General features: G+C 41.1%; 2 protein-coding genes across 5 annotated transcripts in view; both read left to right on the top strand.

Moving 5' to 3' along the window:
• The window catches only part of LOC311176544 (protein argonaute-1), a gene marked incomplete at both ends in the record, with an annotated part of 28,536 nt that extends 24,221 nt beyond the window's left edge, over positions 1 to 4,315 (top strand). For 3 of the 4 annotated variants that reach the window (XM_084242160.1, XM_084242161.1, XM_084242162.1), the window contains 5 exons: positions 744 to 938; positions 2,646 to 2,780; positions 3,381 to 3,482; positions 3,792 to 3,991; positions 4,207 to 4,315. In XM_084242160.1, coding sequence (XP_084098286.1) covers positions 744 to 938; positions 2,646 to 2,780; positions 3,381 to 3,482; positions 3,792 to 3,991; positions 4,207 to 4,315 — 741 coding nt within the window. The remainder of the gene's footprint in view (positions 1 to 743; positions 939 to 2,645; positions 2,781 to 3,380; positions 3,483 to 3,791; positions 3,992 to 4,206) is intronic. The other variant, XM_084242163.1, reaches the window with a different exon arrangement.
• Positions 4,316 to 16,172: 11,857 nt separating this feature from the next.
• The window catches only part of LOC311176613 (protein argonaute-3), a gene marked incomplete at both ends in the record, with an annotated part of 76,751 nt that continues 67,162 nt past the window's right edge, over positions 16,173 to 25,761 (top strand). The window contains one exon of the mRNA XM_084242267.1: positions 16,173 to 16,206. Coding sequence (XP_084098393.1) covers positions 16,173 to 16,206 — 34 coding nt within the window. The remainder of the gene's footprint in view (positions 16,207 to 25,761) is intronic.

The following is a 25,761-nucleotide window of genomic DNA, read 5'->3' on the forward strand; positions in this document are numbered from 1 at the left end:
CTTCTTTGAAATGCCTTTTCCAGGAGTTACTTAGTTGCTAGGACCATCTTTTCCTCTTCCGCATCCCTACCCCAATCTACCCACTAGGTTAGATGTCTTTCCAGTTCCTCTTTTGACTTTTCTCTGCCCCCTGGCCCTTAGGGATTTTCTTCTTACTTCTCTTTTCACAATCCTCACATTTCTCTAGGCAGAGTGTTCTTATCTCAGTAAATCAGGGAAACCCTATACTGTGCTTATGTCTAATTTCCTAGTGGCCCCATCCTAGGCTCTGGCCACTACCCCCTTTGAAAATGATGTTACTTGCATCAACCACAGGAATAGTCGTCACTGTGGTTTTTGTGTAGATTAGCACATGAATTGAAAAAAGGACAAATTTGTGACTGGCTAACATCACTCTTTGAGGTAGTAGTGCTAAAATTTCACATACCCATTTTTCAGGGGCAGGAAAATCAAAATTTTCAAGTTTCTACTGTGGGCTGTGCCCTGTGCAAAGCATGTTATATGTATCACCACAGTACTGCAAATAGGTGGTAGTCTCATCTCTATTTGCAAGGGGAAAAAAAGATCATAGGCCTAGTAACTTTGCATTTGTAATAAAACAGAGATTGAACCAGGAGCTCATTGAATCCAAAGCCCTGCTCATTCAATTGCATTCTTTCTTGCTAAGAAATCTTTCCCCAAACTGACATCCTGACTATGGGAAGGTGTAAGATCTGGGACTGATTCTGCCTCTTTCATTGTAGGTGGTAGGCAGTATGGATGCCCACCCCAGCCGTTACTGTGCTACAGTGCGGGTACAGCGACCACGGCAGGAGATCATTGAAGACTTATCCTACATGGTGCGTGAGCTCCTCATCCAATTCTATAAGTCAACCCGCTTCAAGCCTACCCGCATCATCTTCTACCGAGATGGGGTTCCTGAAGGTCAGCTCCCCCAGGTAGGGCCCACAGTAAGTGGAGAACACCTTCACGTTGAAGCCAGAGGGCCTAATGATAGCAGAGAGACTGTTACATACCTGTTGGCACTGGGAGGTGCTACTTCTTGGGAAGCTTTGCTAAATGGAGTAGGATTGGGACCAGAGCTCACAACCGATCTAGTACACACGCACCTATAGACGTTTCTTCTTTCTGCTGAAGACCCTCAGCGCCTGTTTGCTAGTTGGTTCATGTTGAAGACCGATTCTTTTTTTTTTTTTAATTTATTTATTTATGCATAAAAGAACTGGGGTACGGGCCAGAGGAGGGGGTGAGAGGATTCACCAGAGACAGAGTGGGGAGCAGAACAGGCAGATCTACTGAAATACACTGCTGAGGAGAGCATTAGGCGAGACAGGAGAGGTTTGCTGCACCATGTGGGCTGTGAATAGCTTCATAGGTTGCATCTTAACACCTTGTGCCACAAGGGTAGCCCCTTGAAGACTGATTCCTTACACTTCAAACTTTAGCATGCATCAAGATCACGTGGAGGGCTTATTAAAACATTTAACAGTTCAAATCCAGTACTGAAGTTCAAGACAAGGACACTACTCCAAGAGCATCTTGGCAGTGGGTGCCATGGAAGGATTTGAGGGAGGAGATGACACCCTTCATGGGTGAGGGATTGAATGTGGGGGTCCAGTGAGGAGAATGAGAGCTGTCCAGGGCAGGGGTGAGGCTGCAGTGAGGGCTAGGAAAGGTTAAGTGATTTTTTTTTTTTCACTGTCAGCCAAGCTAGTAAGTGGTAGAAGTGGGTCAGATATATCAGTCTGATTCCAAAATCCATGCTCTTAACCATTATGTCCAATTTCTTATAAGTCATTCAATATGTACTAAAATATCAGGTAAATTTATCATCACTTCTCTGTTCTGAAATGTAGCTTCCCATAGTCTAAAGCAATTAGCTTAGCAAAGCAAGTAACAGTTATTAAGCTCCTATGAGGTTTTCTATGCTATTACTTGGTTATCTGTTTTAGTCTTCATAATAGCTTAGTGAGGTTGGTTTTATTGTAGAAGCGGAGAAAATGAGACTTAGAGGGGTTAAATAACTTGCTTACAGTAATACTAGATAATGATTGGTTTAAATCTAGTTCTAATTGACTCCAAATTTTATTTATACCATATCAAAGGAGTTTTGACTTGCAATGTTTGACATTAAGGCCACAAAGCAGCTATTGACTATGGTTATTTACTTGTGTCGTCTTAGTCCATTTTCTTATAATCCTGCTTCTTTGTAAGACTGAATTTATCTCCTCTCTCTGCACCCATTCTTGAACCATATGTGGTTCCAATGTTTTCTGCTCATAGTGAAAAACCCATTGTTATCCTAATTCTGAAATTGACCTTACTTTTGACATTGTGATTTTAGTGATTTTCTCTGTGAACCTTGATTCTGTGTCTCAGTGTTAAGTCTCCTTCTGCATAGGAATCAGGTGAGTGCTCTCTGCTGATGTCAACTCTTCCAGCCAAGGAAGGAACATATTGGGTAAATTGAGTATCAGGCTGATTCTGGCACGAAGGGCTTATCATATCTGATTGTTGAGTGTCAGTTTATAAAGAGAGATTGAGCAAAAAGTCATATTACACATTGCAACCCCTTAGTTTAAAAAGATACATGAACTTAAGAGGAGCTTTGTGTCTCTCTGTCTTCTTCATCACCCTGTGCCTAGATCCTCCACTATGAGCTGCTGGCCATTCGTGATGCATGCATCAAACTGGAAAAGGACTATCAGCCTGGGATCACATACATTGTGGTGCAGAAACGCCATCACACCCGCCTTTTTTGTGCTGACAAGAATGAGCGAGTGAGTGAGGGATTAAGGAGGCCACCCATACCCTCATCTTGTCTCCTCTATCTTAATGTGGAAGTCATTGAAATAAAATCTGGGCATTTAGTCCCTGGCCTCTCCATCTTCCTGGCCCCTTTCTTCCCCTTAGCTCTTGTGGTCCTTCCTCTGCCATTTTCTTTCTTTAGTTTCTCCACCTTCCCCTTCTTCCCTTATACACTCTCTCCCTTCTCCCAGCATCCTGGCCTATAGACCCCATATATAGACCAGCTCTCAGAGAAGGGAAAGGGAACTACCATTTATTGAACTTCTCTTATGTGCCAGACACTGTACAAGGCGTCTTCCTCACAGCAGCCCTGTGAGGTAGGTATTATTATTTACAGCTAACCTCATAAAGGTGAAATGACTTGCTAAGATCACACTAATAAATGGTGAAACCAGCACTTAAATACAAGTCTGTGTGAATTTATAAGCCCGTTATTTCTAGAACTGGTACCCTTTGGGAATAGTAACTTCTACTTAACACTCAGATTCTGGTGGAAACAGAGTAGAATGAGTCGGGGCCCTGGTGTGGGCCAGGCAGGTCTTGGGATCTTGGTTGTCTTTGTTTCTACACAGATTGGGAAGAGTGGCAACATTCCAGCAGGGACCACTGTGGACACCAACATCACCCACCCATTTGAGTTTGACTTCTATCTGTGCAGCCACGCAGGCATCCAGGTAACTGGGCTATGTCCTTGGGTTTCTGATGGGTCAAAACTAAGTTGATTATTCCCAGTGCCTCCGGAATGTATCAGTCATCACTGAGTGATGTTCAGAACAGCATTGTTCACTTAATAAATCCATAATATGGTTGAACAGAAGTGCATTTTAAACATCTTAAGCAGGTTGTCCATTAAAAAGGTGTACTTTGACATAGGTGACTGTGTCTGTCTGTTCTTGGGTGGATCTTCCAAGAACATTCTATTCCCTATTATCAGCCATCTCCTCTGCCTAATCTGGGACCCCCCCATCTTCCTATCTTCCCAGGGCACCAGCCGACCATCCCATTACTATGTCCTTTGGGACGACAACCGTTTCACAGCAGATGAGCTCCAGATCTTGACGTACCAGTTGTGCCACACTTATGTACGATGTACACGCTCCGTCTCTATCCCAGCACCTGCCTACTATGCCCGCCTGGTGGCTTTCCGGGCACGATACCACCTGGTGGACAAGGAACATGACAGGTGAGATCAGGCTGGCTTTTTGCTTCAGACACTCTTCAATTTCTTTGTGTAGAAGGAAATGGATATTTTTGACTTGGTGTCCTTGGGCTTATCTGCCCAAATGTCTGTTGGGGTCTTCTCTTAAGTTGCTATGGCAATTTGCACCTTAGGGATGGGGAGAGGGATTAGCTAGCTCAGTTCATCAGGAAAGATTTCTTTCATTTTTTTCTTTTCAGTGGAGAGGGGAGCCACATATCTGGGCAGAGCAATGGGCGGGACCCCCAGGCCCTGGCCAAAGCTGTGCAGGTTCACCAGGATACTCTGCGCACCATGTACTTCGCTTGAAGGCAGAACGCTGTTACCTCACTGGATAGAAGAAAGCTTTTCAAGCCCCAAGAGCTGTGCCGCCCAAATCCAGAGGAAGCAGGGAGGAGGGAAGTGGGGTAGGGGGGAGTGCAGAAGGCCTTGTTTCCTTCTACAGAGGGGACAAAAAGGTGGGGAACAGGGCCAGTAAGCCAGACCACCAGCCAGAAATCTCTGATATCCACCTCATGCCCCCCACCCCTCACCCCATCTTGTCATATCTGGCCCTGACCCCACTGGACCAAAAGGGGCAGCACTGGTGCCCACCATACACACAGGTGTCTCATGTGACTCACAGTGCTAAAGACTCACGCCTGACAGCTTGGTAAGGTCGGCTCTGCAGCCCTGTGGACAAAAGCTGGTAGGTTTGAGTTTGATACTTTAGATGGGAAAGTGAGGGACTTGAGACAGTGGGTGGGAGAAGGGAAGGATTTTTTAGGAGCCTTAATCAGAAAAGGTCTAGATTTGTTTAAGAAGAAAAATGAAACAAGACCCAGATCAATATTTTAGGATACTAGATGTTTTAATGGGTTGAGAATCCAGTTTATAGGAAGATTTTTAATGCTAACGGTTTTGGTTGCTCCTCCCCCAGCTGCCACCCCCTACCCTTAATTCCTTTCTCTCCACCTTTTCTATCCTACCTTACACCTCCCAGACAGATATCCAGCCCCTAGTAAGACTTAAGGCACTATGGCACTTAGCTCTGAAGTGACACGACCCTGTCTTCCTTCCGCCTGCTGGTGGGCAACCAGTGCCTTCCCTGTAACGGTAATGCTGCAGAACTGCAACCTTTTGTACCTTTCATTGGGGGGAGGGGGTGGGGAGGGAGAGGAGTTAGGTAGGGAATAAAAAGCCCTAACCCAACAGGCCTCCAGACAGAGCTCCAGCTATTTGCATTCGAAGGTTTTGACTTCCATATTCATTGAGCTTTTAAAAAGATCACAACCTCAAGATGGTTAAAATCCATTGACATTTGCACTTTCAGACTCAAGTCTAGGAGCTGCTGAGATGACTGGCCCCGGCTTTCCACGTAGGCTTCCTTTTCTCCCTATCTTCATTCCTCCCCAGCCTCCCGGGTCTGGAGCTACTTTCAAAGCATTTCTCATTCTTGGCTTCTTTTTTCCCTGATGGTCAACTCTCTTATATTTCAATATTTCTTAACTGGGATATCTTATAACAAAAGATCCTTATGTCTAAAAAGTAAGAAAAGAAGAACAAAAACTAAATGTTATTTTTATACCATAACTTGAGTCTATTGCCAAAATCTGGAAATTCCTCCCGTGCCCAATGAGTTTACATCCCAGAAACATTGAGCCATCAGAAGGAACTGTGTACTTGACTCGTTCTCTGGCCTGGCGAGGTAGGGGGTGGTTATCCTCCCGGGATGGGGCTCAGGCTCTCCAGCCTTCCTCTGTGCAGATAATATCTTTTTCTTACCACAGGTTCCCTCCTCTGCACTGCCCTGCACTCTTTCCTGCAAGTGCATCTTCCTTCCTCTGGATTGTCCTCTTGACACTTTGGCTCACCCCAAATTCCAGTGTGTCCTGTGGACAGGCTGAGGGATTTTGCTGCTTCCTATTGCTTCTGTTTACACAAATGAATTTTTCCTGGTTTCCCACTAGGGCATGTGAGTGGGTGGCATGGGTTTTTAAAAAAAATTTATTTTGGTCTCCCTAGATAGAGATAGGGTATGGCTGTCTTGCAGAACTACAAAAGTAGGGGGTTCTAGCTTGGTGCCTGCCGGCCTTGAGACAAGGCCCCCTCTTTCCTTGATTTTTTATTTTTTCCTATCCCACTTCTTGGGATGAGGAATTGCAGCTTCAGTGTGGAAATTCCTCTTTTTGAGGAGCCTGGGCTTTGGTTTGCCCCATTCTGGTGACGAAGCCATGACACTTTAGACTTAGCCCAGGCTTGGAGGCCAGCCAGAGGAAGGCCAGCCTGAATCCTGGCCTGTGCAGCTAAAGCTACCATTTTCCCTTTCCAGCAACTCTTGTACAACCCTTGTACAGACCCAGATTTGCTATGCAAAACAGTCTATCCCAGGATCTGTTCTGGATGGCTACTTTGTTCAGCAACTTCACAAACCGTAGCACAAACATTAATTATGGAGAAGGCATCAGGACTGTTGAGTAACTCCTCCTTTACTTCTTTCCTGCTGGCTGCAGCATGGAGTGCCCCACAGGCACAATCCAGCTGAAGAACATAATGGAGGGCTCTGGGAGGAGGCAGCTCACTGGCGAGCCTACATTCCTTACACAAGTGCCTAAAGAGAGTGATGCCAACACTCCATCTGCCCTGTCCATCGCCTTCATATACTGTCTGCTTCATGTTCCGTCACCCATTGGGGAGGGGAGCTCTCTTGGGACAATGGGCTCTGCATGTTCTCTTTTTGGGTGCATTTTGGGTCTGGGATCAGGGCACTATTCCTGGAGGGTCCAGTCATTCACCAGCATTTGCAAATGTTCATAGGGAGCTGGTGGTAGCCACCTACTCTCAGCAACAAGTTTGTGTTTTCTCCTTTTCTCTCTTTGCCTCAATCTCTCCATTGGATTTTGAGCTGGAACTTGAAATGCAGTTTTTAGCTCTTCGGCATTATACACACCATTCAAGAAATATAAGCAAGAGTAGTTTTGGCAATGGCAAGAAAATGACTGCGCTGATTTTTTATTTTTTAACCTTTGAGACTTGAAAAATATCCTTGACCTTGAGGATTATTCATTCTTGTTTGAAAGGTGGTGCATGCAGGTTAAGAAGTGGCGTGGCAACAAGCTTTGGCTTTCTTTGATTTGGTTAAAGTGGTGCTTCTTAAACTCTGAGGAGGTGCTGGGTGGACCCCAGCCTCATCCTCCTAGACAGGTCTCTTGCTTCCTTCTCTTCACTCTTTTGCCTTTCTTGTCATTTTTTCTCTCATTCTGGATTCCTTTTCCTTTTTTTTCTATTCATTCAGCTTGCTTGCTGGCCTGCCTGCCTGTGTGATGAATTCTCTGCATGGCTACAGTGATCTCACTATTAGCTGGCAAGATCAGGCTTAGTTCCATGGCTGCAGAAGACCAAGAATCTGTTCCCCAAACCCAGTGATGTCCTTTCTGGCTGGACTGCTCTTAAACTTACATGAAGGCAGACCAGCAGGTCTGCACAACTGGCATGAATCAAGAGGGTTTCTGGCAATTTCCATACCAGTCAACTCCTTGGAGTTGGTTTCTCATGGCTTGTTTAAGATCTAGTTTTAATTCTGTCTACCTGAAGTCTTCCTTTTCTGAGGATGTCCATGAGTTAAACTCCTTGGGTATATTCAGGGTTGGAGGGCTGGGGGGGGGTGGAATGAACATGAGGGGAGAAGAGCGTGATGGGGAGACAATGGAGAAAGTTTGGATAAATGTGGGAAAGGAGAACACTGCTCAATGATCATTTTTCCTATCTAGCCTGATCCTTTGGTGGTTGAGGTGCTACTGCTGGCCTTTGGGGATAAGCCTGGGACTGGTTGCTGGGAACTTAGAATAATGCTGCAAAAGAAGGTACCTAAAAGTGTGAAACCTCCCTAAAAAGCTCCTGGTTCCCACCTACTTGATAGCTCCTCCATGGCTTCCTTTTTGGCTAAACCACAATGTTTTTAGATAGTTTTTATTGTCCAGAATTCTGTCAATGAGGCTAGCACTCAAAGATGGACAGCCAAGGGGACACTTTTACTTCTTAGCTGGCCCATGAGATATTTGTAAAGCTGTTTGGGCAGTGTTTTAGACTTAGCATCATGTGTAACAAAGAAGAATAGAAGTTCCTTTCCCTATCAGGTAGGAAGTCATCTCAACTGGTCAAAATGCAGTTTTGGAAACTATGTTGAAGGAAGTTGTTTTTATGTATATTTACTGGGCCTAGTCCAATCCAGGATGGTAGCTGGGATGCCTTCCTTGGTAAAGTCTGATCATGGCAGGGATATGCAGGGCATGTTTTCCTATTTGACCTTCTAAGCAGTTTGGGGAGAAGGGATCTCTAGTTTCCTCTTTACCCTGTTTATTAGGATTTGCCTTCTCCCTGGGCAGGGAGAGAGGCTAGGTTGGTGCTCTCCCCTTACTCTATTCCTACTGACTTAGAACCTCTGGTTTCTGTTTGGGAGCCCAAAAAAAGGAGTGGAAGAATGGGCTCAAAACAGAAAAGCAGAATAAGGTGGGGAAGGCAGATTTTCTTCTTTAAGAAGGAAACGAGAAACCCCTCCAAGAATTGTGCAAGTACAGACAATGTGTCAAATGCACTGAGTCCCCCGGTGTAGTAGCAATAAGGAAAAATGAAATGACTTTCCTGTGCACACAGTCCAACCTGATTGGTGTGGCAGGTTGTACTTAGCAGCCATTTGGTGGGCATGTGTGACTACTCTGGGTTTCACTTTAGTTTCTGAACTTTTTATCCCTCAAGTCCAGCATGGATGGGGAAATGTCCCTGGAGCCCCACAGCTGTGTACTTGTTTGCATTTGTTTCCCTTTGAGACTTGTGTTTGTGTCCTGCTTTGAGCTGTACCTTGTCCAGTCCATTGTAAAATTATCCAAGCAGCAGTAATGTACAGTTCCTTCTGAAGCAAGCAACAGCAACAGCACAATTCTGTGTTTTATAAAGACAACAGTGGCTTCTGTTTCTAAAGTGCGGTCTCTCTCATTTTTTCCCCGATTACTAAAGCAAACTGCTCAGATTAATACATTTCTGTTAGGTTTTTGGTTAGAATTACAGGTTGTAACAAGAGCAGAATCATTATTTCTAAAGGAGGGAAGTGGATAAAAACAAACCGGAAGTGTTGAAACTCCATACTGTGTGCAGTCATACTTCACAATGCCTCCAATTCTCAATTCAACAAATATGCAGAGTGCTATGTACATCAGTGCTGTGAGGGAGCAAGCAGGTACAATTCAAAAATGAAGAAAACAGTTTCTTTCTGTGGAGCTTAAAGTTTGGTATGAGGTATTTGTAGCTAATTGGTTTCCTGGTATAGGGGCGAATTTACTAGAGCAGAACTTTTAGGCTTTAGCAACAAAGATAGGAAAGAACAGATTTGAGCAACACCGAGGAGATAGAATTAGACTCAGTGGATAGTGGCAGTAGAAGCTGATGTCAGATTTCTGCTTGAGCAAGTGAGTATATTGGGACATTCCTCTAAACAAGATTGAGGGAGAGGGGAGGTCACAGAAGGAAGGTAGTGAATTTTGAAAAGAAAGACAGTCTTACATAGACTTGAGTTTCTCCCATGGGCAATGAGGTTAATGTTTCCAATAAACATTTTATCTTTTGGTGCTCAGGAAAGACTACAAAGTAGCAGTTATGGATACTGAATTCATACTTGGGGGTGGTAGTTAAAGCCATAAGAACCAACAGTATGGCTTAGAAAAACAGAGTAAAGGAAACATAGTACACAACTCTAGGAAACAAACAAAACTTTAGGAAACACAGTTTAAGGGACAAGAAGAGAAAGCAAAACCTAAGATGACTATCAAATCACTGGGTGACTCTTTGTATATTTTTGACTGATATTAATGAGGTGTGAGAAAAACCAAGAGAGTGTACTGGGTTCAAGATGGGTATAATTAGCAACATGAATTGTTGCAGCAAGGAGGGACTATTCTCAGTTTACTATCCTTTACCCCATTGTCTCTGGGATCTTAGATGAATACAGTCATTCTCCATTATTTCTTGAAAATAAGCATTGTACAAACCTCAGACTAAAAACTAGGACTTCCAAGTTGTTAGCACCACCACCTCCAGCTTTCTCCTATCTTCAGGAGATACTTGTAAAAGAACAAAATAAACAAACCTAACTTTCTTTCTAACCAGTGTCATAGATGGTGTTCCAGTGCACCAGGTAGCACTTAGCAACTTGCTCTATTTATTTTTATGACTTGTTTTTCCCAGAGCCTGTGAACTAGGAGCAGAAACTTACTTTCTATTTACATTTTTCTCTTCTCAGGTCCATCACATATATTAGGGAGGTCTACATTTTATGAATAGTTTTGAATGAGTTAGAAATCTGTTTCATGACTATAGAATCAAGAAGTGATAATTGAGTACACAGATTGGAGTCAACCTTCCTGAATCTTCAGATAAGCAGCAAGTTAACCAGATTACTCTCATCTTTTCTCACTTTCACCCCAAGTTGGAGACTTTGTGGTTTTGTGCCTCAAGCTGATGGTACAGTTGTCAAACATATATAAGTTCTGGCATCCCTCTCTGCTACTGCTAAAGTATTGTTATTTCTGTGTATTGGGTGAGGATGGCTCAGAAAGGATTCTGGCAGAGGGCCCAGTGAGAAATTCTTAGTGGCAGCTAATGTGTACATAAGCAGGCCTAGCATTCCTCTGAGACCAAGTGTTGTGATTTTTCAAATTGAGCTAACCTGTAGCTACCACCTGCCAGATTCTCTTTGGAGCAAGCCAGTAAGACCCATGTTCCTTTTCAGCAGCAAATGTGTAGGAGATTGGTTGAACTTGAGCAAATTGGAAAGTGAAGGAGATTTTCCTCAATGGAATAAAATTTGTGAAATTGGATTTAAATTACATTTATGACCCTTAATGAAGCAGAAATAAAGTATTTACCAGAGCAAGTCAGAGTATATGGTGATTGTGGCACATTTGCCATAAATTTTAGTTTTAGAAATGGTTGATGTTAAAACAGTTTCAGAGTTTGACTTTTGGTTGTCATTTAAGAGAAAAAGATAATGGGCACCCAAGGCCTGATTTGCCTGTTCTTAAGAGTCAAGGTTTTGAGTTAAGACTTGTCCTAGCCTACCTGGACATCCCTTTTCTATATTAGTTAAGCAGCTTCCCTCTGCCCTGTCTCTTGGCAATATATTCTTATCTAGCAAGTGCCTTGGGGCAAAGTGGAACTGAGTTTTTTTTTTTTTTTTGGTATCCCTTGGCTTAGCAGACCCCCAGAATCTCATGAAGTTAAGATTTGGTGGCTAAAAGAAAAGATTATAGTACGAAGAGAAGACTATTTTTTGAGTTCTGAATCTAGGCCATCCTCAAGCTGTTATGTGTAGCTTGAATAGAAAATAGCATTGAATTGGAAAATTAGTGCGCGCACGCTCCCCCCCCCCCCCACTCGTTTGTTTCCAGCTTTTAGGATTTAGGCTATAAGCTGAGAAAACCTGGCAAGCATAGAATGTGCACAGAGCATAATAGCAGCTCTCCTTTAAGAAGCTGTGTTAGGAAGGAATAGTTGGCAAAATGGACTTGCTGGGGATGAGGTGCATTTGTAAGTTCTCCATTTAAGCATAAGGGCTGTCTTCAGACACCTTATCAAGGTTTTTTAGGCCACTATGGCTTACCATGCAGGAACACACTGTCCTTTGTTCTGGACTGCTACAGCTTCTAAAGACAATGAACTTTTTAAGAGATAATGGAGCTCCCAGCTACATTTTTGGAAATTGGTCTTATGGGTTGTTAATGGATGTGAACTGAAAAAGGAGGAAAGACTTGGGTACTTAGAAGTACTTGGTTAGGTATTTTATTCAGAGTCTGTTATTGCATCTTCACAGCATTTATGTGAAGTTCTTCACAGTTACCTTCAATTGCATATAACAAACTCCTAATTAAATTCACTTCGGAAACTATCATGTAACAAGACTTCCTGATTTAATGTGACTCCAAGGTGGTTAATTCAGTGAATAAGTGATAATACCAATAAATCAGATTCTTGTAGTCTTTTTGTTCTGCCATCCTCTGTGTTAGTTATCTTCTTGCTAGCTCAACTCGGGATCCCAAGATGGCTGTGAAATCCCAGGAAGGAAATGCTGACAGAACAATGTCTATCAAAAGAGAGAACAATTTTTCCCAATGTTTTATTTTGAAGCAAGGAAATCTCTGGAGCCCCAGCAGATCTGGCCTCATGTCTCATTTGCTAGATAGGGTCATTTTCCTACTCCTATCACTGGCAAAGCAAGTGAGATTAATAAGGAGTTACCCTCAGGGTCTTGTGGATTAGAAAAATTGGTCATGTCTACTAGGCAAAAGAGAATGGGGTAGGGTTTTTGGGTAGGCATCCGGCACTGTCTGCTTTGTAATTTTTTAACAGATGAGGAATATGAGGCTCCACAGTGTGACTTGCCTATGCCTAGAATCATATAGTAACAGAAGACCTTTAGTTATAAAGCCATTAGGTTTTTTATTGTGTCCTGCTACAGCGCAAAGTAGCCTGCTTTCTGTTGTGTGAAAACTGTCTAGGAGAAGAGATTTGATCTGAATTGTCAGGTTGACTAACTTAAGACCTTACAAGAGAATAGGATTCTATCTAGTTGCTGTCATTCAGTGATGATGCTTTTATATAACACAGGAAGCCTAGGAGTATGAAAGTCCCAAGTAGAGCAGAATAAGAGTGGCAGCAAAGGAGAGACATGCACTGTGAGTCCATGAATCTGATTTGCTGAGCTTAGTGTCTTACGAGAAGTTAGAGCAGGCAACTGGCCACTTCTTTTTTCTGAGTACATTGGGTATTTGATAGCTCATGGTGCCTTTCCCTAAAGCCAGTGTTGTTCATCATCATTTGTGTGTGTGTGTGTGCTTTTATGTTCTCCAGATATTTTCTTTGGAAAAGTGTTCATATATTTCACTCATTTTAAAATTGGGTTGCTTTTCTTGAGTTGTAAGAGTTCTTTATAAATTGTAGACACAAGTCCTTTGTTAGATTTGTTTTGCAAACATTTTCTCTGTCTGTGTCTTGCCTTTTCATTTTGAAGAGAAAAAGTTTAAAATTTTAATGCCAGCTTATTAACTTGAAGTCTTTTTTTTTTTTTTTTTTGCCTTTTTTCTAGTTTCTACTTTTTGTATATTTTCAGAAATTTTGAATTCGGGGTTTGGTTGGTCCCTAAAGCTGCTGCTCAAGTTTCAGAGGATACTGATTTTCTTGCTGCTGAGATTTCTGTACTATTTTTCTAATTCTCCTTCTTCTGAGAGCATCCAGCGCTGCAAGGGAAGTGGGTGCGGAGTTTTCATCTAATTCCTGAATGCCAGTCATTAAATCCCACTCATCCATCCATTTGTCAGTCTAGCCATCCCTCCAACTACTATTTATAGAATGCTGCTATGTGCCAGGCACTGCCACTGTTCTAAACTAGGCTATGACCATTAACAAGACACGCAAAGACCCTTCTCTATACCTTTAAGAGTACATCCATTTGGGAATGAGGTTATCTAAAATTAGGGTGTGAATGTGTGAGATCAGGGGAAATTTCCATACAGCTTGGTTTTGGCAGAATCATTCAGCCTTTTTTGCCTTTCTAGTTGTTATAATTCGTAAGACTTTCACATGGACTCAACTCTACATAGGTGAGGTCTCTGGGTGGTAGAAGTAGATGGGAAGACATCATGGACATCCATTAAATTGGATTGAGTCAGAGGGTCTAAATCCTGCTCTACCAATGTCAACAAAGAAGATAGACTCATCTCCAGGATTTGTCACTGTCTTTTTTTAGGAGAAGTTGTAAAAGCCTGCACTTTTTTTAGGGATCAGTTTCAGAATCAGGATTTTAGGGTGTGCTAGACCCTTCCTTGCACAAGAATTGGTATTTACACTGTCAGATGCTGCTACCATAACTTGCATTGTGTACAGTCAAGGATAGAAAATAACTTTTAAGATACAATGTTTCATCTGGTGACATTTAATTTCATATTTTAGAATTGGGGAGTGTTTTCAAAGAGGTAGGGTTGAGACAGAAGTGAGGAGGAATTGAAGTCACATGTGGGTTTGAATCTCATCCATTTATTGTTTTTAGTAGGTGCATCTAATAAATGCCTTTAAATGGCATAATGGCAACTAGTAAATACTTCTAAAATCCACTCACATTTAGGGAGTTCCCCCCCACCCCCTTTATGTACATTCTCTAACCTGACAACTGTTAAGGTACATATTCTCCATTTTTCAGATTAAGGAACTGAGGCACCAGAGGTCAAGTGATTGGCCCAAATCCCCACAGTGATTAGGGGTAACTGAAGATGATTTTTATCCTTTGCCTTTTTGTCCAAGGCTTTAAAAAAAAAAGTATGTTGAGTTTAAAGTCTGAAAATTACTGTTACTAAGGGTCCAAAGGGAAAAGTCATGACTCATTCCTCAACCAGAATAGTATCCTCTTTTATTAAGGTAAAAGATACTAAGTAGTAAAAGATACTACTTGCCCAGTTAAAGTGTTGGCCCAGGTAATCTTATAAAATTTGTAAAACAAAGTACAGATTAAGGGAAACGTTAAGGAAATTCAGCACTAGAATAACGGGTGGCCTAAAGGCCTCTGAGATGATTTAAATTGAACTATAAAGAGAAACGGAATGGTGCTGGGGAAAGGTGAGGGTAAAGAAATAGGAGAGGGGTCCAAAAGCTGAGGGGTTCCCTGTAGGCAAGAAAAGCAGTTTGCCCGTTGAGGGGAATTTAACCCCTGTAGCTGTAGAATAGTAATGAAGTGGTCTTCTGGAGAGGGGTTTTGGCCCTGGAAAGAAGTTTGTGTCTTCTCAGTGAAAGGAGGCACTATTAAAGAGTTGTAATCATGGGAAATTCTATGTGATGTTTGTTATGTCCTGCCTCTTAACTATCATTTCCCAAACTACATTGTCCATTTTGTCCCCCACACGGTCGTCAGAGCCGTCCGTTGGCGTTGAGACATCCATTGCGGCCTTTTGCCCGCCGGCAGAGAAGGAAGCGCCTCTGGCCACCCAAGATGGGCGTGGCTGAGGGGCTCGGGTGGAGGGTGGCCCGGCCCTAGACGGGCCGGGTTGGGGACACCGGGCTGCCGGACCGGGTCCTGCCCCTCAGCTCAGTCAAGCTCCGGGCAGGCTCCTCCCTAGGTGAGGCGCGCCGCCCTCCGCGACGTCGCCTCAGGCAGGCGCCGCCCCGTATCCGGGTGGCGCTAGGAGTCCAGCCCCGCGGGGTCGTCTCCGGCCGGCACGGCCCGGCGGAGCCCGGCGAGAGAGCCAGCCCCGCCCCGCGCGCGTGCCCCAGGCCCCGCCCAGGCCCGGCGTCGGCTGCCCGACACTGCGTCCTGCGCGCCGGCCGCGCCCGCACAGACGTCGCGCCCGCACAGCTCGGAGCGAAAAGGCGAGACTCGGACGTCGGGGAGTCGGGGCGGCGGAACTGACGCCAGCGGGCTTCCGGGGGCGGCCCGGGGAGGTCGGCGGCGGCGGCGCCGCAGTCGTGGAGGGGCAGCGGGAGCGGCCGCGGGCGACGCAAGTTCCGCACGGGGCTCCCCTCGCCGGCCCCGCGCCTCGCCGTTCGCCTGGTCGGGTGCTGCCTCCCGACGGCGGCGCGGCCCGGCGCTCGCTCCTGGACTGCGGCTGCTGACCCGCGGCCGTCGCCACCCCGCCTCGGGGCCGAGTCCGGGTGCCCGCCGCGCCGTCCCCTCGCCGCCCCCTTGCCCCCGGCGGCAGGCGCCTTCTCGCCCGCAGCACTCCCCCCAGCTCCATGAATGGAAATCGGCTCCGCAGGTGAGTGGCCGCGTCGGCGGGGGTGTCCCCCGAGCATCGTCGCTCCCTCCGCCCCGGCCCAGGTGCGCGAGGTGAGCGCCGTCCGGGCGCCTCCCCGAGTCGGTCCCCAGCCCGGCCCCCCCTCTGCGCCCCGCAGCCCCGCCGCAGTTTTCGGGGCCGTGGAGTAGGCGGAACTGCGGGGAGGAGTCACTGCTTAAAGGTTTGAAGTTTGGGGTTTTCTGGGCGGTAATACCCCCTTTCCTGGAATCTGAGGAGGTTGCCTTCGCTTTTATTCTGGTTTTACATTTAACGGCGTGCGTGTCCTTTCGTCGGGCGCCGTGTCCCGCAGAGGCAGCGGCCGCCGGCCCTCTCCGTAACTTGCCTCTTACGGGAGTGGCGACCACACATCCAAATAACGGATGAGAATTAAGTTTGATAAGTATTACGGCATCGGCGAGTCCAAGATTGCATTTCTCCCACCCCTGAATTCTCTTCACATGTGTGTGGCTGCACACATCTGAGGATCTTGGAAATGTCACATTAGCCTGGACCGCTGTTTATGTGAGGAGGTGGCAGTTAAATTTTTGACAATTTTTTTTTTTTCATTCTCTCGTCCCTGGAAAAGCAGATGTTCTGCTTTTCTATTTTCTTGGAAAATTGAACTTTTAAGAAAATGGTTTTCTGTCCTTGGGAAAAACGACAGTCTTGAGGAAAATTGCAGCAAGGATGCAATTGCTTACCATAAAAAAGCTACACTTTATTTTTCTAAACTAATCAATTGAGAGACATAAAGTAGGTGTTACGTAACGGTTTGCTTTCCAAATGATCGTACTTGGTTTGGCATCTTAAATTGTGCAAAGTATACTTCATCCAGTCACAATTATTTAAAATTAATATTCAAAATATGGGAGGGGTTTGTTACTAATGGTATAACAAATCCTGAATTACACACCTCATTCTGCCAGTTTGAGACGTGCCTGAATGTCATATATGAAAAACATACATAAAAGAAACCCACCACAATGATAATAAAAAAATCAGTTGACTTGGTTAAGGAGTATAATGGTTACCTAGATGCAAAAAGCACTGAAATCATAGAGATGGGATGGGATTTACTTTCTGTTCAATGTAATTTTCTCTAATCAGTTTGTACTGTTTCTGTTTTGCATGCTTTTTTTTGTAGTCTTAATATCTTCTTAAAAAGGGAAAGTTTACTTAGATGGTGAGGAGTTTTAGACTCATTTATCACTAATTTGTGTATTTTTGAAACTATCCTTTCCTAGTTTTTAAATTTCCTATTTAGGAATGTGATGGTTTGAGACTATAGGTGATTTCTTAAAAACTATCCTGTTGTCATGCATGGAAAACAAAACATGAGTGTTAAACATTTATTAATCATACTAAAACTTTTTTAAATATTTCACATTTTTCCCTTAATTTTTTTCCTTTTCTCCTTTGGGTTTCTCGTTTGAAGTTATGCCCAGCTATTGGGACAACATCATAGAAAATACTTCTGAAATCAAACCACCTGGTCAAGTGGTCCAGCTCACCAAGTACATTTCAGTAAATGCTCCTGTGAATTCTAAAGCTAGGGATACATTTTACCTCTTTTTGCCATTGCTGAAATATAGAGTCATTTTAACTGTTTTTACATCTGGAAAGATATAGTTAGATTTATCAACCAAAGGCTTAGCTATAGTGAAATGCAAATTTTATTCTTCGGTGCAGTTAATACATAATTGACTAATCTATAATGAAGATAAGGTATACTTTGTCATCATTAACAAATTTTCATTCTTCTTGGAAATGATAGGTAACTTATACTCCATGTGAGAAAAATGTGCAACTGAATTTTAAATTAAGAATCTGACAGATACACCGTTTGGTTTAAAACGTTTTAGATGTAAATGTTCTTGAATAGTCTAGTGGGTCAGAATTGGATCTTGACTATCCAGGTCAGCTCTAATTTTTTTCTTCTGTGTAAAGATTCTCAGGAATCGTAATAGATTTAAAATTCTAGTTTAGGTGGATATATAGAAAAATTTACTTACGTTAGAGGTCATTAGAGTCATTCCTTACTAAAAGTTAATATTTATTCTTCGCTTTTACTTCAGATTTTTTAAGTGATCTTTAAGGATGTCCTATACATTCTGCTGATTTAATATTGTGTGAACTTTGCTTTAAACAAAAAAGGTGAAACTGTTTTTTTTAAATAATAATAATCAGCTTAGCATCTGTGTCTCTGCCAGGGAATTTCTGATGAAACACTGTATTTTATGGCTTGATTACACCTAAACTAAGAGTGTATATTATGTCCTTAGTTCCAAATGAAGTGGGAATGGGGAAACAGAAGTGCCCATTGAGATCTCACTTCTGAGTCATTGTTTTTTAAGGAGTATAATATCCTAGTCTGTATTTTTAGGTAAATGAACTTACTTACCTACCAATGAAAGGAAACCATTTACTTTTACGTTAAATTAATGATATGCAACTGATTCATTAGTAGTTTTTTTTCTTTTAAAGATTTATTTATTTATTTATACAAGCACTGGATACAGTCAGAAGTGCGGGAGGGTGAGAGAATTCACCAGAGCCAGAGCGGGGAACAGAACAGGCAGACTGATGAAGTACACTGCTGAGGGGAGCAGCGGGCGGCTGGAGAGGTCTGTGCGCCATGTGGGAACCTTGCCTGGTGGCCAGGGATCAAACCGGCGCAGCAAAGGCTGAGGGCAGCTTCGCAACCCAGCGCTCAACCACTGCGCCACTGGGGAGGCCCTGATTCATTAGTAGTTTTAAATAGTTTTTGCAAAACTGAATGGATTCTGTTTCTTTCTTAGTTATGCTCTTAAATTCTGTTTGAATATATTCATTTTAGGGCTCTGCATTTCCTTATTATTAGAAATCAAGAAAAGTCCTTTGAGAACAAGTATTGAAGGAACAGAAGTTTAATATATGGAAGCTAGATTTGAATGAGGTGGGTTAAAGTTGGGGATTTAAAATACTGAAATATATAATGCTATTAGATTCTTAGTTTAGCATTTAAAATAAGCAATCTTTAAATTACTTTGGGAAATGATTGTATTATATAAATATTCTCACTTGTAGATTTTTGTTTTGAGAGAAAAAATGTCAAAATATTTGTGGAGCATGAGTTTTGAACATGGAAAAGATTTTCTATTTGGTTGTCACTTATATTTTACCTTGTGCTGCTTGGAGTTGCCATTATAATCTTTTATCTAGTTTTTGCTGCTCTTTACTGGCAGTGAAACTTACAAAAATGTGCAAGATTATTTTGATTTTTGTTTTAATTTCTCTGACAGTGACGGAACAACTTGAGGGAAAACTGAAAGACGACCTGAAATAACTTTTTTTCTTCAAAACAAAGAATTTAAAGGAAAGAAAACATATGTAACCTGCAAATATTTTCCCATTACTGTGAAGACTTCGTAAAATTACCCTTGTTATAACAACTTAAAAGTTTTCTAACAAATTTGAACTCTATTAATTAAAAATATTTGATGATTTGATTTAGGAAAGCGGTTGGAATGAATGAAATTATTTCTAAAAGCTGCTTTTTATTTTTTCTCTAATATGGAATGGGATATAAAATTTTATCTGCTACCTGTCAGCTGTCCCACTTATAAATTCTGAAATAATTTTTAATCTTTGCTGAAACTTTTGTTCATTTGGAGAATTTTATGTAATAAAGTTAGAATTAAATTGTATTTTCCAGTAAACATTGCATTTGTTTGGTTCAGTATGCTTGCAGTGAGGTCTGGGGCCCTGTAAAGGGGACATATCCTGGAATAGTCCTCTTTGTATAGGAAAAAACCCTAGATCAGAGTAGAACTTTTGCTAAATTGCCATACATTGTTGGATTGTGATTGAATACTATGTTTCCTCACAACCATCTTGTTGCACTTTGGTTTCGGTAGGCTTAGAATACTTGAGGGTCTACCTGAAAGATGAATTAAATAAATATTTTGTTAGTCTAACAAAACATTTGCTCTTAAAATACTTAAAACTGGGGTCTTAAGTAATTTGTAGTTTGTTTTTGTTTGGTTTTGAACAAATGAAGAAAAGGGGATAGGATAGTTCTGTTTTCAGGAAGGTAAAACTGAAAGATTATTTAAGATCAGTATTCTTCCCAAACCTGTTTAGTCTCAGTTTGTTGGGATGAACAGCATTCACCAGAAATTCCTACTTCTAATTCAGTTGTCTAGGATACTCAATAGGCCCTCATTCTTGGCTCATTAACAAAACAGATGTGAGAAAGAATATTGTGTGGTTTTTCAACCATAATGATTACGCTGTTCGGACACATGAACAGCCTTTCTGTATTTGGAGGTTCTGTAGTTTTCTGCCATTATCTGTGTTAATATTAATGACTTTCTTTGACTAGACACTGCTTAAAAAAAGAAAGACTATTGAGATTAGCAAAACCTTATCACACAACTGATGCTTTCTCTTATATCTTAAATGCAGACTTTGTGATTTGGTTACAATAAAAAAATTCTGTGCATTAGTCTGGAATGTCAGTTTAATGAAATAATTTGGAAAAATTCTTTATTTTACATCAGCTAGTTTTTTGTCCTGCGTTGTTTAATCAAGTTCTTGAGAAAGCAGAAGGTATCTATGAGATATAGATGTTGGCTATTTTTATATTTTCCTTTGTGGAAGAAATCTTGCAAGAAAATGTTCTCAATTGTAGGCTTACTTAATGCTGTTTTTGAGTCATTACCAATACTTGATATTTTAAATGACTTATTAATCTCTAACAACTGCAGTTCATTTGTATATCTCTGAGTTTTTAAAAAGGTTAAAGTATAGATTGTAAAATGGGCTTCTGCTTTAGCAATGAAGTCATTTTTCTAAAGATGCCTCTGGCTTCTAAATTAGAACTTGCTCTCTAGCTGCATATTTAACACACATTTAACCACAAAAGTGATATTACTCTAATATTCAAAATTTTCTAAAATTTTTGTTTGGATGCTCAAACTTTTTTAAAAACTGCTCAACATACAATTACAAAATAAATCTCAAGACTTCTCCATAGTGCAGGAACTACTTGGATAATGTCTCTTGTCTTCAAAAAATTTTCCCCCATACTGCCTTCTGAGAAATTTAACCCTCAACAGACTGAATGTTTTATAAGTTTGTATCTATATTAAGTGCATGTAAAGTTTCATTGAATGGATAGTAGGAAGTTACTAAAATCTCATGCTGATATTTAGTAGTTAGCTTTGTGAAGTTAACTAGTAAACAGAGGTATTTTATGTCAAATTTTGAGGTCAACATCATATACTTATTTTACCAAAACAAAAAAGGAATTTTTTTTCTGATTATAAAAATACATGTTTATTATTTTTTTTAAAGCAAACAATAAAGGAAAGTCTAAAATAGTGACATATTATCCCATCCTCCAGATAAAACCATTTTTAATTTTTCCTTGTGTATCTTCCCAGACATCAACCATCTGTTATCAATCTATCATATTGTTTTTAACCTGCTTTTTCTATTCAGTAATATGTCATGAACATTGTTTCCATATTAACACTAATATCTATATAACAATATAATAATTTTTACTGAGTATATAGCATTAACCTTTATTATTTTTTTAAAGATTTATTTATTTATACATACAAGACCTGGAGTGTAGGCCAGAGGTGCAGGGTTGGTGGGGGCTGTTGTGTGTGTGAGAGGATTCACCAGAGACAGAGTGGGGAAGAGAAGAGGCAGATTGACTGAAATACACTGCTGAGGGGAGCAGCAGGCAAGACAGGAGAGGTCTGCTGCACCATGTGGGTCAGCTCCTGGGCCAGGCATAGAACTTGTGCTGCCATGGCTGCGGATAGCTTGATAGTGCTGAGACTTAACCCCTTGTGCCACCTGGAAGGCCTACCTTTATGTATTATTTAATCAATTTTTGTTGATGGTGACTTAGATTTTATCCAGTTTGTTTTTAAATTAGGATTAGAACTTTGGAAAGTATCCTAGTATATATGTTTTTGTGTGGTGATTGCTTTAGGATAAATTGCTCTAAGTAAAATTGTTGAAACAAGGGGCATTCCATGAGCATTGCAGTAAAAGTTCCCAGTCAAAATCCATAATTTGATAACAAGCCATAGTGTATGCTGTAGTTGATTTTGACTTATTCATTGCTATCTTTTATCAGTCACATTTGCTGAAGGCCATGATTTCACTTTAGACTCATAACTGGTACATGTCAATAACATGCATAGGGCCTCCCTGTTTGCACAAGGGGTTAAGCACAGCACTGTCAAGCTCTCTGAAACCACTGCTGCACAAGTTCCATCCCTGCCAGGGAGCTACCCACATGGCACAGCAAACCTCTCCTGTCTTGCTTGCTGTTCCCCTCAGCAGTGTATTTCAGTCAGTCTGCCTCTTCTGTTCCCCACCCTGTCTCTGGTGAATCCTCTCACACACACACACCCCCCACCTCTGGCCTGTACCGCAGTTTTTGTATGCATAAATAAATAAATCTTAAAAAAAAAAACGTACATAGCATTTGCTTTGAAAAATGTAAGGTTTTATATTTGACATTTAAGGTGGTTAATTAAGATAGCCAATACTAGCTATAGCAACAAGAAGAAAAGTTTGAAGTGGAGAGAAATTCCAAACAGTGCTTTATTTATTATGTATTTGTTAAATAACTAAAATGTGCATCACTGGAAATATGTATTATATTGATATAATTGACAAATAGTTAATTTATATTGAAATATTTTTAAATTATTTAAATGTGATTATTTGTTAGTAATAGTGGACTTCTGTTCTATTGCCTATTCATGAGCAGAATTTTGGTTTTTCTCAGTTTCTAAAAACCACAGGCAAAATACTGATAATGGAGAAAAAAATTGGCAATGTGATATAGTGTAAAAAGCATGGGTTTTGGAGTCAAACCCTGCCTCTCACATTAACTGTGATTTGATAATAATGTGTCGTTTGTGGGTTCAGCGGTTGTAACAAATGTACCTACCACTCTGGTGCAGAGCTGTTGATACTGGAGGAGGCTGTGCTTATGTGGGGGCAGGAAACATATGGGCAATCTCTATCTTCTGCTCAGTTTTGCTGTGAACCTAAAACTGCTTTTAAAATAAAGTCTAAATAAAATAAAATAGCTTCTATTTAAAAAGTTAAAGTCTATTTTAAAGATTGAACTATGACTTTGGGCCGTGCATTTAATTTTTCTTAACCTTAATTTCTTTATCAGTACAGTAAACAGATTAAATATGCAAAGGAAATGGCACTTGTTCTCTTTCTATTTTTGAGACAATTTACTGTAGAGAATTGAAGAGGTATAGAAATAGAATTGTATAAAAAATTCCCTGTACCCATCACCCAACACAACAGTTATTTACCCATGACTACTGGTATTGGTGTCTCATCTACTTTTCCCCTCTTCTATTTTGAAGCATATTCTAGACATAATTTTATTTCACTCATAAACATCTAGTCTATACAAAATATGGTTTCTTTAAATAAGCCACAATACCATTGTCACATCAGAATAATGATTCTTTATGTCAAATATCCAGTCAGTGTCCATATTTATACCTGTCTCACATATTATACTTTTTAACCTTCTTTTACCATTTTGACTTAGGATCCAAATAAGTTCCTCATACTGTGAATGATACGTCTTTTATGTGATTTTCAATCTGTAAATTTCCTATCTTTTATACACCCTCTCCCTTGTAATTTATGAATTATTTGTCCTTTTAGTGTTTCTCACAGTCTGGATTTTGTTGGTTTCATCTTCATGGTGTAATTTAACATGTTCCTCTGAATTTCCTGTAAACTGCTAGGACCTAAAGACTTGATGAGAAATTCAGGACTTCTTTATGAACTTATTCCTCAGTTTATTTTCCCCACCACTTTACTAAAATTGATCTTATCAGAGTTAACAAAGAGTTTGCTAAACCCAGTAGGTCAGTTCTTGAATCTTAATTTTATTTGAAGTTTCAGCTGCATTTGGTTAAGTTGCTTCCCTGTTGAAACACATTTTTTTCCCCTAAAGATTTATTTATTTATGCATACAAGAGCCGGCTACAGGCCAGAGATGGGGGGGTTGGTGAGAGGATTCACCAGAGTGGGGAACAGAACAGGCAGACTGAGTGAAATACACTGCTGAGGGGAGCAGCGGGTGAACCAGGAGAGGTCTGCTGCACCATGTGGATTGCTCCCTGACTGGCTGGGGATTGAACTTGTGCTGCAGAGGCTTTGGATTGCTTCATAGTGTGGTGCTTAACCCCTTGCCGCCACCAAGGAGGCTCTGAAACACATTTTTTTCCTACTTCCTTGCCACTCTTCTGTCCATCTGTTGATTTTCCTTTTCCACTTATTTTGCTTTTTCCTCTTTGTCTTGCCAATCTCTAAACTTTGGGAGAGCCCCAAGGCGTAGTACTCTTTTGCATCCTACCACAGTCCAGGTGACCTCTAGTCCTCTAGTTTAACTAACACTAATACGCCATGTCCACATTTACAGCTCTGGCCTGGACTTTCTCCCTTGAACTCCATACCCACCTCACTAATAGATACCTACTTGTATAGACACCTCAAACTACCACATGCTAAAAATTATTTTGATTTCCTCTCTAAACTTGCCTCTGTCACTGAGTCTTTCTTTTCTCAGTGACACTTAGATTCTTTCATTTGCTTAGACCAAAAACCCTAAGCACTGTTTCCCCTCATGTCCTATAACACCTCTGTTAGAAATTCACAATCAGATCTACCTTCTAAATATTAATATTTTCTACATTATCATTCTGTCAGCTGCCACCACCCTGTTCCTAACCAACATTATCCTTTGCCTGGACAGTCAACTAGCTTACTGACTGCTCTCCCTGCTTGTAGTCGTACATACAATCTTTCATACAGCTGCTTGGAGTGATCCATTAAAAATAAATTAAGTCGGATCATAAAGCTTCTTGACTTAGAACCCTTTATTGGTTTCTCAGGTCTCAGAAAAACTCCAAAGCCCTTATCATGGCTTACAAATCCTGGATGATTTGATCTCCCATTATCTCTCTGACCTCATCTCCTACCATCTTTTCTTTTGCTCACTCTGCTGCAGGCATAATGGTCTGTTTGCTGTTCATCAAACACCAAGCAAACTTCTGCTTTTTTTTTATGCTTGATTTTTCCTCTGCCTGGAGTGCTCTTCAGGCACTCCTTGTTTTCTTGTTTCCTTCTGTTTTCTGCGTATCTGTCACCCTTTCAGAGAGATCTTCTTTGACAAATCTGTCTAATATTGCTAACCACTTACTATTCTTCTACTCTACTCTCCCAAACACATACTTTCTATCCCCTTAACCTATCTTATTTTTCTTCATAGCTCTTATTGGCAAAAAAAGAAATATAATCTTCCATATCCCCCATAAAAGTATTTTTTAAATTAGAATAAATGATTTAATGAAAAACTTTTAGTAATATCAATAGTTTGTAGACAGATGTACTCATTAACAATGGAGACTTGGAAATCAGACTGCCTATTCTCAAATTCTGAGTTTGTAACTTTTAATTATGAACATGTTTTTTAATCTCCTGTGCTTCAGTTTCCTCAGTATACTATGGTATCTATCTCAAAAATATGCTGTAAGAAATCATTCAATGTATGTCACATATTTAATATTCAGTACATGTCAGCTAATGTTAATATTACTTTCCTTAAATATTAAGATGGGATGTCTCCCAACATGTTATGAGCTAATTAGTTAAGCAAAGTATCTATGGCACATTAATTTATATATCTATACAAGTTTAATATAATAATTATTTAGTAAAAGGCATAAATGATCTTTTATGTGTTTTTTATTTATTTTTTTTCAAGATTTATTTATGCATACAAGAGCTGGGGTACAGACCAGAGATGCTGGGGGTGAGAGAATTCACCAGAGACAGAGTGAGGAACAGAACAGGCAGACTAACTGAAATACACTGCTGAGGGGAGCAGTGGGTGAGTCAGGAGAGGTCTGCTGAGCC

This window comes from Talpa europaea (genome assembly GCF_964194135.1).
Source record: "Talpa europaea genome assembly, chromosome: 9".
NCBI classification, from domain to species: domain Eukaryota; kingdom Metazoa; phylum Chordata; class Mammalia; order Eulipotyphla; family Talpidae; genus Talpa; species Talpa europaea.